The following is a 13,041-nucleotide window of genomic DNA, read 5'->3' on the forward strand; positions in this document are numbered from 1 at the left end:
GTTGAGGCGCATCACAACATTAATTGATTAAATCCATGTATCCCTCTCTTGCAATACATAAAGATGGAGCAGGTGTTCATTGTTTCTTCAATCTGTAGTCTTTAGCTTTCTTCTTACTTACAGACCTGTATTTCTGAGCAGGTTTGATCTTGGAAATTCCCTTTTTTTCACCCTTCTCTCCTTTCCTTGAAAGTCCTGATCCTGATTTGCTTGTATTTAGTGTATGAAAACTTCTTTCCAGAGACTAAAAAGACTTATGGCTAAACTGTACAGGTTGCTGAATGCATATCCAAGGTTCTTAAAATTATTGTTTAGAGTTTCATCAAAATCCTATGACATCTTACTTGAGAGCCAGTACTACTTTACTGACAGCTTTTAGGGTTTATTAAGAGGTTAATCTAACACCTTGGAAGTCAGTTTAATCTGTTCACTGACCAAGATTTGTACTGGGCTGTATGTGTTTACTTTTCCTGAATGAGTGATTATGTGAAGTAGATAGTCAGAGGCCTAATCAGTCACCTCCCACATAATAAATTTGTGAAGAATATTTTAGTATAAAATGTAAATACCTAGTTGCTGTACTTGGTTGTTAAGTAGATTATGTTATGTTAATGGCAAAGATGACTGTAACCAGTGAATTCATTCCTGGAATGAGTTTATTGGTTTCCTATTTTTTTCAAATTCAGCAGAGCAACCCACTCAATTTATGAATTTATACATAAGAGAAAAAAGCCTTGCCACTGAATCAGAAGTCCAGTGCAAAGCAGGTTATTTGTAATAGATACATTATAAATTGTTTTGATACAAAAAAAAAATATTGATTGCTATTTAGGACAGAATCCTGCAGATCCTTGAGGATCATTTGTAGACCTGCATCACCAGTGTTCAAGAACTACTTATGAAAAAAGCTTTGAGAACACTCATCTTGTAATGTGGAGAGAATCTTACTCAGTAGTGCAACAAAGTAATGCTGTGTTCTTAATGGTGTTAAATTGAATTATTTTTTTGATAATGTGGCCTTATGCAAATCTTTTTTTTCTGAAAGATTCCGAAGTATTGCTAAATCATACTTCAGAAGAGCAGATGGTGTCTTACTGCTATATGATGTAACGTGTGAAAAAAGCTTTCTTAATGTGCGAGAATGGGTGGATATGATTGAGGTAAGACCCTTAAGTATATACAACTTAAAAACTATGTTTCACTGCATTGTTAACCTTATTATTTATAAAATTTGAAGATCTGTGTATTGGAATTAGCCAGACTGCAGTCTCTCATAGGAGTTAAATCTACATGGAAATTGTAAATGTATCCTGATGTATTGTTAGTGTTAAAACTGGCACGTCTTTTTCTATAAAAGGGTTTCATGTAATCACACTCTTCCCATTCATTTTCTTTTGAAATGAACATGAGAACCCATTTCAGATACCCTCATGTGGATGGGTTGAGTGTTCCTTGGAGTCTTTGCATTTTAAATCAATACGTTAGATTCTGTAAAATAGCTATAGTTCAAGTGAAATTTTCAGTACTTCTTTCTACTATTACTTCTCATCTGTTTATTTGAATACAAATTTGTGTTTAATGAAAATGTTTTTTCTCTCTCATACCAGAGGTGTTTAATAGGAGGGAGAGTGATAAGCGAAATCTTTCATTCATCTTCTGAAAGCCGTTTCTTTTAATCATGGTATAGGAGTTGTTCACTTTTCCCATAGTAATTTTGTCATATAGCATTTCTATTAACTTAACACATGAAATTCCTTGCTGGGAAACATGGTTTATGGGAGTGGAAGCATATCTTTGCAGGCTGATGTTTAAGCTGGATGCTTAAATATTGACTTAGCTCATGAAAAGTTCTCAGCATGACTTTCATCATTTGTCATTTTTTGTGACAGTGCACATGATGTTTTTTGTGGAAGGAAATCAGTGTGGTGTGATGATACTAGTTACCTTTTTGAATTCTGAGTGTTAAAGCAATAAGGAAATAAAATCCTCTTTACAGGATGCAACTCATGAGAATATTCCAATTATGATGGTGGGAAACAAAGCTGATCTCCGTCAAGCTGTTACAGAACAAGGGCAAAAATGTGTGCCTATAAACTATGGAGAAAAGCTGGCTATGGTAAGGTCCGAGTCTACCTCTTTAGTATAAAATGGTCTTAAAAACTTTACTCTGAAAGTCATGTGAGAAGCTAGTAAACAAACATAATTTTCTGGTCATTTGTTCAATTTAGTAATTACGACTCATGGATACTTTTTATGAAAACTGTTCTGTTTGGATGGTGTTTGCTGGGCTAAATCGCATCTCAGTGTCCACTGAGCTGAACTTCGTTATTGGCTGGGATAGTCTTCTCAGTCTTTATGGTGAAAAAGTGGATGGACTAGGAGGCTGAGTTTTTCTGCTGCCAAAGAGAAATTGCCAGTGCAAATAGGAAGGACACTAGTGAGTGTATGAGGCTTTTCACCTGGCTTGTCTGTCCAGCTTTTGAGTGGAGTATTTTCATCTTCAAGGGACTATCTTGTATTCCTGCTATGTCTGGAAAAGAAAAAAGGGAACTCTGCTAAAAATAGAAGTGTAGACAAGGTTTTTTTTGTGTGTATTTATATGGGGGTAAGGGATACACATATCCCATATTTTGCAGGAAGAGTCTTGAGTTGCTGAGTACTTGCGCAATTGATTGATTATACTGAGGCAGATATCGTGTTTGTTATTTATGGAATTACATTTCCAGTTAACCTAGAATGCCAGATGCTGTAGTCTGAGTAGCTAACAAGCTGGATTCAGTAACCAGTCCTAGCAAGTCTCTTCCTATTTTGCCATCTTGTGGACAAGAAGATTGAGTTTGGATGTTAAGCCTGGGATGCGTTTTTTATTCAGTTTGTTAATTCAGAATATACTTAATATAAAAAAGATAAAATTAAAGAGCAATTACTGTTTTTTTTTCACAATACTAAAGTGAATATGTTGGAGAATGATGAGTACCAGAAGAAATACTGTTCTTTTAAGTGTGTGTCGTCTTTCTTTGTGTTACTGAGGAAACCATTTGTAATTGAACATACATATTCACGTGGGAACTGTTTCAGATTAGATGGGTTAACATATTATTTTTACTTACAGAATTACAGTGCGCTGTTCTGTGAAACAAGTGCTAAAGATGGATCTAATGTTGTAGAAGCAGTTCTTCATCTTGCTCGGTAAGTTGTCATGTTTCTATTTTCAAGTAAACACATCTGAATTCAACAAACAAAACTTAAAAAAGAATGCCATGTTAAATCTTTACAGATAAATGCAAGACGGGATTTATTCTCAGTTCAATCAAGAAGTGTTTTTGCATGCAAATATTACAAAGCTGTCTCAATAACTAATATTTAAATTAAAGTTCAGTTATGGAGCTCACAATTTTAAAACCTGTTTGGTGAATGAATTACATTTTTTAATGGTACATGGATTTACTTTCTAATTCTTAAATTAGTTTCAAATGCGTATGGTTATGTATAATTCTTAAATCTTTCACATATATTAATATATGTTCAGTTTTATTACTGATCATTCTAATCTACATATTTTCTTTGATGTCCCTTTCTCTAAACTATTTAAAAGATAGAAATTCTGATTATATCCATTTAGCAATCTGCTATTTCAGTGATAATGTGTGAGCCAAACATTACACTACTTCTAACTTTCCAAAGCATTTTTGGTTACAATATCAGTTTGAAGGGCTGGTGCTATGTCATGAATCCTCAGCCTCTGATTTTTCAGTTTAATACATGGAGCTCAAGGCCAGAATTACAAACCATATTCATGTGGTTTTTGCAGCAGCCTAATGCAATAATAAAACTTTTTGACATTAGGTCAGTATTTGATTAGTCATTGTTAAAATACAACTGATTAACATGGCTTGAATACAAAATGCTGGCTTTCTAGAGAGGATTTTTGCTTCTTCAAATGAGACTTTGAAGAGCACCAGGAAAATGCATCTGTCACAGATGCAGCAAGAATGTAGGCATTTGTTTGTCTGTCGATGTCAATGGGAAATAAATTGCTGATTTGTTAAATGACTAATTTCCAAGAACCTGGCCATGAATGCAGCAGTGTATAATGAAATTAGAGAACATGCATAGCACAGTTATGTAAAATTAATCACAGTTGGAAAATTATCTTGATGTTTAAACATGATAACTTTAACTCTTTCAAGGATAAAAAATGTTTTGGCAGTTGGAGTCTCTCTTTTCAGAATCTCAAAAAAAAAAAAAAAGATTAAAAAAAAGATATTTTTCTTCTTTGATCCTCAGATGGTGTAGACATTGCCCAGAACCTTGGTCTGGAATGGTTGGCTGCAGTTTCTTTACTCAAGTCGCATTAATTAGTATTCTTTGAAAGAAGCATTTCATTTTGAAAGAAAAATTTCTAAATTAACATTTCATTACTGTTATGTTGAATAATACAGTATTCTGAAACGAACTTAAAGAATTTGATTTACTAATATGAGGAGGACTCACATCTAAAAGCAAGAAATTTTAGAGCTGGCTTTTGACATTATAGGGGGCCCATAGTAAGAATACTGATTAATAATCACTCATACATACACAGCTTCTAAGCCTGCATTTATAATAAAACATCCAACAATATGCATTTTTCCTCTGAGGGTAGATTTATACTTGAAATTGCAGTTATTTAGTTATATACTTTCAGCTATGAACATATGCTGATTTGATGGTAAAATAGTGAAGCAAACAAAGAAGAACTATCAAAAAAACCAAGAAAAACGGAATGTTGTGGAGTTATTACATATCATAAATTATTACATTTCTGTAACTATGATTTGTATAAAAATATTGATACGATGCCCAAATTGGAAACTTATGACACATGTTGATTCTGTGCACTAAAACCCACAGTTTTAACCATGCAATAGATGATGGTGACCTCTGTAAGATACGGTGGGAGAAGTGGAACAGTAAACATGAATAAAAACATATGAATTGCGTGCAATTTTTTTTTATTTGTTGCTTTTTTTACAGTGAAGTGCGAAAACGAAGTGATAAGCAAGATGATACAAGGTCATTAACCAGTCTGGCCGGGACACCTGTCCAAAAATCGGCACTCATGAAAAACTGTTGTAATGTTTAAGTGACAGATACTTTTCCTGACCTAAGCAACTTGTATGTTTAAAGTAACATAATGAAGGATTTCAATAATATATTCTTTTTATTGGGGATTTATACATTTGTGTATTTAGAAATTGCACATCATATTAAGAATCCAGAATCTACTTTCTACTCATTCATATTTGTGCACGTGCTTTGCCCCGTAGGCTCTGGTTTCACTTTTCTTAAGTAATATAAGTCGATGAAGTAAGCTCAGAATAACTGCTACAGTAGTCACTGCATCAAACATTGTAATATATTTTGTCTTCTTTACCTGCTTGCTTCTTTATAGGCTCATTATTCCTTACATACAGAACATGGTAATATCATATATAACTTCCTGGAAAACAAAAAATTACAGCTACAGTTAATTTAATCTCTTTTTGCTCATGTCTGCTTATCTAGTTTTTTGAAGGCCTTAAGTTATATGTTGATGAAACATTTCCCAAGAAAACCCCAAACCATTGAAAGGTTGCCTAGATCCAGGTTAAACCCTGAGTTCAGGGCATGAAGCAGGGTGGTTTCTGTCAGAAGACAGTGGCAGGTTGATAGGGTTCTGGTGTAATTCTGCAAAAGTTCCTGAGTAAGAATTGATTTAATTTTGGGACTTAGGGTTTGATTCAGAACTGAGAAGTAGACTTTACATCTGATCCTACACAGCTCAGAAGTAAAAGTAGCAATTGCATGGACCGTTCAGTTCAAAATTCCAGAGAGACTATAATATGTGTGATATGTAGGATTAGTGAGACTGATGATCCACTACCTGCTTGTTTGTTTAGACTAGATCATTATTAGTATTACAGAGAGAGGTGGTTTGTAATTTTCCCGTTGTTTTTCAAATGTCTTCCATTCAGACACTAATTGAGCGATTGTAATAGTACAGAGGAACCTGTTTTAATGGATATTCAGTATACATTTTTAAAGTTTTAAACCTGCATGTGAAAGAATTGCTGCACATACACAACCATCTGTATAAACTGTTCATTAAAAGAAGTCCCTGAAATGAACCATTTAGCTTAATGAGAGTTCGTTTGCCTGATTTTAGGAAAATTCTGAGAAACTCACCAGTGGGTGGTAGCTTTAGGTGTCAGCATCTCTAAAAACTGAGTTGTTATTGCTTATAATAGTTCCTAACAGTCCTATAGTGTAGTAAAAATTGTAGATATTTCTATAGTTAACAATCATGATCCACTTCTCTGCTTTCACTGATTTTGATGGGAATGGGATAGGGCCCCTTCAGACCCAGCAAACCATTGCAGTCTTTTCTATGTATATTAATAAAACCTCTTCAGGCTGAGACCTAGCTCAGTAAATCAACCTTGGATAAAGTTTTATGGGCTGTTGGGAAACCCACATGACTAACAGCTGCTACTGTATTTTATCAGCATTATATTTGAACACTGTATAGTCTGTGCTGTGTTATCAGTTTTATAAAATGTAGAGTTCTCAGAAACAGGGTCTTCATAATGAAAAAAAAAATACAGTTTTAAAGTAGGAAGCGCAGTGTTTTTAGGCATCCTTTCAAACCTCTAGATCACAGCAGCTAATAAGTACCTGAAAGCTTGTTCTTAACAAGACAGAGAAATCTAATGCCAGAAGGAATAAGACATTTCATGTCACTGTATTGTACTTCAGCCCTAGAATAGAAAACATGCTTGGTGTCCTTTTTGAAGTACTAAGGGAATCTTCTCACACTACCTGATTCCATGTGGAAGGCTTTAGAAGGTTGAAGCATCTTCCCACCTAGCAGTACAAGAGGCCTCACTGTAGTCCTGAGACTTATCTGGAGCAGGTAGCAGAGAATGAAGGAGATGTAGGTGTACCAGGAATATGTGTGGTCACAGGGTTAATAGTAAACAATACATATGTATTATTTAAACAAGAAAACTACAGCTGTAACTAGCTTCTCTGAGGAGAAAACCACGTTTAACCATTGATGAGGGCCTCTTCTGTGTTGCGTGTAAAAGCTTCTGTCTCTCCAAAGGAGTGAAATGGTAGTAGAATTAATGTGGCCTGTACTTGCAGATAGTTCTTCCTGCAGCAGTAGGGAGGAGAGAGAGAGATGATCCATTGCTTGGTTTCTGAAGTGTAAGCTTACAACACGTAGGCATTTGCATTTCCTCAGGATGAGAAGGTCATGATTATGAGCTGTTGATTATGTTCCAAAATATCACTCTGTCAGTGTTATTAATTTCTGTTAACTTGTAGGGCTTAGACTGAGGCTCAGTGTCCTATGTGTGTCTCCTGAACCAGAGTGTTTGACCAGCTCTGTAGTATTGGCCTGCAGTAAATGAGGTGAAATATATTTGCCTAAACCTTGTTGGCACACCTATGTGAAGAAAACATTTTGGTTGGATACAGACTATCACATAAAGTTGTTTGCAGGATGGATTTCTGGAAGTGGTTTGTCCAACCTCCCAAGCACCTAAGCAGAGATGTACTGTTGCCAGCCCTAGATCAGGTTAGCTGTGGGTTTGGCTAGGCAGGCTGTAAAAATCTGCAAAGGCAGATACCACCACCATTCTGGGCAAGCTGTTCCTGTGCTGCACTCCCCTTCTAGATAAAGATTTCTTTCCACGTCCAACATCAGTTTCCCAAGTGGCTACAAATTTGTAGCTGTTTCCCCTCGTTTTATCATCTCCTGCTACTGAGAAGTGTTTGGCTGTGATCTTGGCAACTTCCCTTTCAGTGTATGTAGGCCATTAGATCCCCCTTGGCCTTCCTTTCACTGGTATAATAAACATTGTGAGGTATCCCTTGCAAATGTGAGTTCCACATCCCAGAGTTAGCTGTGTGAATGCATGTGCAGTAATTGCTTTCATATCTAAGATTCTTATCATACAGAGAGTGCCACGTGAATGTCCATGCCTGTAGAGAGCCTGGTAGGAGGATGTGAATTCAGGGACCTGCCTTGACACCTATTTTCTTCTCTCTGCAGGACTAGGCCATTGATATTTTGGGCACTTTTTTTTTTCCCACTGATTTTAATGACCAAAATCTCTCTTGTGTTATTTTGGCCAAGTTATATAAAGCGAATCCCTTTTTTAAAGCTCTGTAATTTTTATGTGTCATGTAAAGGAACCTTAATTTGAAACAGTGTTGTTTTTTAAGTAAGATTCAGTGTTGGAAATGGTTAACAAAGTTTTACTGTGGCATAGTTTTATGGTCAATGTCTAAATTACTAAAAAAGCACTACCAAATGGGGATGTAGTTATAGCTCAGTTGGAACTGGTTTTGGAAATCCTATGATGATCAACTCCAAGTATGAATATTTACATAATATCATGTAGAATTCATGTTAAAGCAAGAGAACTTGGAAAAGAATTATTTAAATTTAGGAATTAAAGCATGTATTTATACATGGAAATAATTAATATATAAAGTTTTCTGTTGTTTTGCTTTGAAAGGTTACCTTGCTTTCTACCAAAAATATAAAATGGTAAACATCAGCTTTATGCTCTGACATGGTTGCACTATTGTACTTTGAACATTATTATGGGTTTGTTTAGACATAAGGACTATTCATTTAATTGCACAAAGTTATTTTAGTTAGCAGATGTGTTCCCTAAATGCATGTATTTATTTGAAAAGGAAAGGCCTTTTGTGTTTTTCCTCATGATCTGTAGATAAATTATTGTTATTCAGTTGACACAGAAGTATTATTTTATCCTGTATTGTTTTTGACCCTTTTTAATTGTGGTGTAGTACACATTTCTGAGGCAATAACTTCTGTGGGATGCTCTGAAAATATTTTGTTCGTGTAAGTTCTTGTAACCACTTTGTGCCTGTTGAGCATACATTAGGAGCTTAATAAGACAAGCTGCAGCTTCTTTTAATTGTTCTTAGAAGTACAGTTATGGCCTAAAGTGATTTAAGTATATTTTTCTGTGTAGCTACTTTTGTTTGGACTAAGAAGTCCTCTTATTTTAGGAGAAATAAATTATAGTTTTAAATATGTATAGCCTGTTAAATGTATCCCAAGGAAAGTATCTACAGGCCTCTCCTGCAAGAAGCATCATACACATGTGCACCCATGCAGATCCCCATTTAAGCTAATAGGTTCTGTAGGCAATCTATAGGCAATATATAGATTCTTTAAAGAGGTTTCAATTTTTCCCTAATCCACTGCTGTATAACAATGCTAGGTAACTTTTTAGGGAAAAAGATGTCAGTGAAAGATCTCTAATTCATAAAGCAAAGGGAGATATTTATTCATATAGACAAGGCACTTTATTATATTACAGAGAAACCCACTTCCAAGGCATTTCTGGCTGTATTGTATAATTTAAAAAATGGACTAATATTGCATGTGCAATTCGAATGCCCTTTACCACTCCGTGTGCCAGATTTGATACAGCATGTAGTGCTATCCCTCTGACCCTGTCCAGGCTACTTATGGATTGGAGAAGCTTTTACAGCACCAGTTATTTCCGTATTTCTCTCCCACTCTACTACTATCACACCTAATTCTTTCTTATTGGTATCTTTAGGACTGGTGATATTAATATTAATAATTATTCCTTTTTTTTCACCTATCTTGTTTTTTGAGAAAACCCTTCTTATGGTAAAAGACAATTTGACTCAGATCTGTGGAATGTATGTTCAAATGTGCTACTCAGTTTGTAAAAAGTCATTTTTGTACAATTTCTGCTTTTTGAGCTATGGCTGTAGATAGCTGGGTTTATAGGAAATTAGTCATTAGGTGGCTGAGTAACAAACCCAAGCTGTGAAGGTTTCCCACTGAATATAAAGTGAACTGTTTAAAATAGAACTGTATTTTCATACTAGTATAAGGAAGAAATTCAGTGCCAATTGCATGTGCCAATTTTATTAAAAGTCCTGTATATTATATAAATAAGGCTCTAAATTGTGAAAAATTTTGGAAATTTAATTTATACTGTTTACAAGTAAAACTGAGGTGTTCATGCAGTTGTTCCTCCTCAAAACTACAGATCACTGCATTCACTGTGATTTTGTACATATATATGCTCAAAAAGAACTACACATTTCCTGTATTACAAATTGCTGTATAATAAAATATGCTTCAATACCATTTTTCTTCAGTGTATTTTCTTTCTGTCAGTGCTCATGAGCAGCAGTCTGGCATAGCATCTGTGACCTGTCAGCTTAATGTCGCTAGGGTTCACCAATTCCTGTGGCCAACAACATACAAGAGTGATGCAACCACTGTTATCTCTAGCTGCCTCTAACTTCTTATTCTCAGTAAACAGCCATCAGCTTATATCTCAGCTGAGATGTCCCTCATTGTGAATCCTGAATAAGTCTTGAAGTTATGCTGCTGTATCTGTTTACAGAGATGCTTTAGCCAGTCTGCCTCTAACCTCTAATGTGTGACATTGGTAAGGCAAGAAAGAAAAGGAAAAAATAGCCAAAAGTAATAAGCCTATTGGAAATATACTCTGTAAGGGGCTCTAGACCTCAAATAGAAAATACTTAGGGGTCCATATGTCAAAGAAGAAACTGCCCCAAAACCCAAATGAAAAGCTGCTTCAGGTAAAATTGGCAACTTTAAATGTTATCATAGAATCACAGAATCATTTAGGTGGGAAAAGACCCTTAAGATCATTGAGTCCAACCGTTAACCTAGCACTGCAAGTCTACCACTAGACCATGTCCCTAAGCACCACATCTACATGTCTTCTAAATACTTCCAGTGATGGTGATTCAAACACTTCCCTGGGCAGCCTGTTCTAATGGTTGACAACAATTTTGGTGAAGAAATTTTCCCTAATATCCAGTCTAAACCTCCCCTTATGCCACATGAGGCCATTATCACTTGTTACTTGGGAAAAGAGACACCTTCCTTGCTACAACCTCCCTTCAGGTAGCTGTGGAGAACGATAAGGTCTCCCCTCAGCCTCCTCCAGACTAAACAATCCCAGCTCCCTCAGCCTTTCCTCTTAAGACTTACTCTCCAGACCCTTCACCAGCTTCGTTGCCCTTCTTTGGACACGCTCCAGCACCTCAATGTCCTTCTTGTAGTGAAGGGCCCGAAACTGAACACAGTATTTAGGGTGTGGCCTCACCAGTGCCCAGTACAGGGGCACGATCACTGCCCTACTCCTGCCGGCCACACTATTCCCGATACAAGCCAGGATGCTGTTGGCCTTGTTGGCCACCTGGGCACGCTGCTGGCTCATGTACATCTGGCTGTCAGCCAACACCCCCAGGTCCTTCTCCACCAGGCAGCTTTCCAGCCATTCTTCCCCAACCCTGTAGCATTGCCTGGGGTTGTTGTGACCCAAGTGCAGGACCTGATAGTTTGCCTTGTTAAATCTCATGCAATTGTCCTTGGCCCATTGATCCAGCCTATCCAGATCCCTCTGCAGAGCCTTTCTACCCTCGAGCAGATCAACTTTCTTACCCAACTTGGTGTCATCTGCAAACCTAGTGAGGGTGCACGCAAACCCCTTGTCCAGATCATTGATACTGAGCCCTGGGAAACCCTGCTCATGACCAGCCGCCAACTGGATTTAACTCCATTCACAGCAACTCTTTGAGCCTGCCTGTCCATGTTGGTCCAATAGGACCTTAAAAGCACTTTGTTGTCTACCTGCTAACAAATATATTCTTAATATGTACAATACTTAACGTACTAAATACACTCTATTTTAATAACAAGGTAGTTGAGAACAACCTAAGAGATTTCTAAGTTAGTCGTTAGATTCACTGGGAGAACTGCTGCGGTGTATGTTCCCAGGCTTCAGAACAACTACTGTTTTCCTGAGGAGTACTGACATCTGCCCTTGCAAAGTTTTGACACCTTGAGCTCCTTGATGAGATGAGTTTGGGGTGACACTGGCTAGCAGTACTCTGTGTACCTTTTTTTGTTTCTAAGCTGGAGAGAAACTTTGACATTCTTGGAAGTTCTCAAGGAATTCTGGATTTGCTTGAGTTCGTCTTTGTAGCTACTCTGAAGTCCATAAAGCCATTATGTTCTCATGCATATCAACCTCCAATTTAGAGTTAGAGCAACAGAAAAAGAGTGGTTTGGGACAGCACACATAGTGTGAGAGCAAGTCCTATTCTTCTAAGCTCACACGCAGCTTCGTTATTGATTGGGTCTGGCACTAAAGCATGAATGTGTGCTGCTTTCTGCCACAGAGCAATAAGCCTGGAAGAATGGGGTGGGATGTGTCGCTACAAAACTGACCTTTTCAAAGCCTGAATTAATTTCTTTTAGAACACATAGCTAACAAGTAAGGCATCAAATTTAATTTTCATATTAATTTTCCTTTTTAGGTATTTTCCTCCCTTATTTCTGTAACCTCTTCTTCCTGTGGCCATAAAAGTAGTAATAATTAAAATGTAGTTTTCCCTTCTTTATAATTTGCACATATTAAAAATTGTCCTTGAAACTGAAACATTTAGCCGTATCTGCATATAATCGGAAACAATTTTTATAGTCCTACATTAAGGAGCTATATCTTCTTACTTATGTGGTCAGCGAGGAATTCTCATTCATAAGCCAGTGTTGTAATCCAAGGAAAAAGATACGCAGCAATGAAAGTTGATTTTACTGTAACTAAAAATACTCACCTGGTAGTTTTCCACTTACACTCTTCTGTTACCTGTGCAAATAAACACTGACCTTGCTAAGAAATTCATATTGTTTTCCTTTTGCAAAAGGTCTTTTTTCAATCTTATTTAAAAATAGGAAAAAAATCAAAGACAGAATCAAAGATAGAATCCTTATAAGAATGGAGAAAATCCTCCTTATGAGTTGCTTTTTCTTTTCTGCTTCCCAGCTCCAACTGTGAATTTCCAGGAGGAAGAATGTTAAAAGTGTTTACACCAGAATAAAAGAACAATGGAAACATTTACGTTATAGGAAAACAAAAAGAAGGCCAAAGCTACTATATTTAGAACAGAGTACTG

The 13,041-nt window shown here is 36.4% G+C and overlaps 1 protein-coding gene across 2 annotated transcripts in view; it reads left to right on the forward strand.

The window, feature by feature from the left end:
* RASEF (RAS and EF-hand domain containing) overlaps positions 1 to 6,611 on the forward strand; it is a 35,685-nt gene extending 29,074 nt beyond the window's left edge. For both annotated transcript variants that reach the window (XM_075078579.1, XM_075078577.1), the window contains exons 14-17: positions 1,046 to 1,160; positions 1,997 to 2,116; positions 3,113 to 3,189; positions 5,017 to 6,611. In XM_075078579.1, the coding sequence (XP_074934680.1) occupies positions 1,046 to 1,160; positions 1,997 to 2,116; positions 3,113 to 3,189; positions 5,017 to 5,125 (421 nt within the window). In that variant the 3' untranslated portion in view covers positions 5,126 to 6,611. The remainder of the gene's footprint in view (positions 1 to 1,045; positions 1,161 to 1,996; positions 2,117 to 3,112; positions 3,190 to 5,016) is intronic.
* The last annotated feature ends 6,430 nt before the right edge of the window (positions 6,612 to 13,041 follow it).

Source organism: Phalacrocorax aristotelis, chromosome Z (genome assembly GCF_949628215.1).
Source record: "Phalacrocorax aristotelis chromosome Z, bGulAri2.1, whole genome shotgun sequence".
Classification (NCBI taxonomy): domain Eukaryota; kingdom Metazoa; phylum Chordata; class Aves; order Suliformes; family Phalacrocoracidae; genus Phalacrocorax; species Phalacrocorax aristotelis.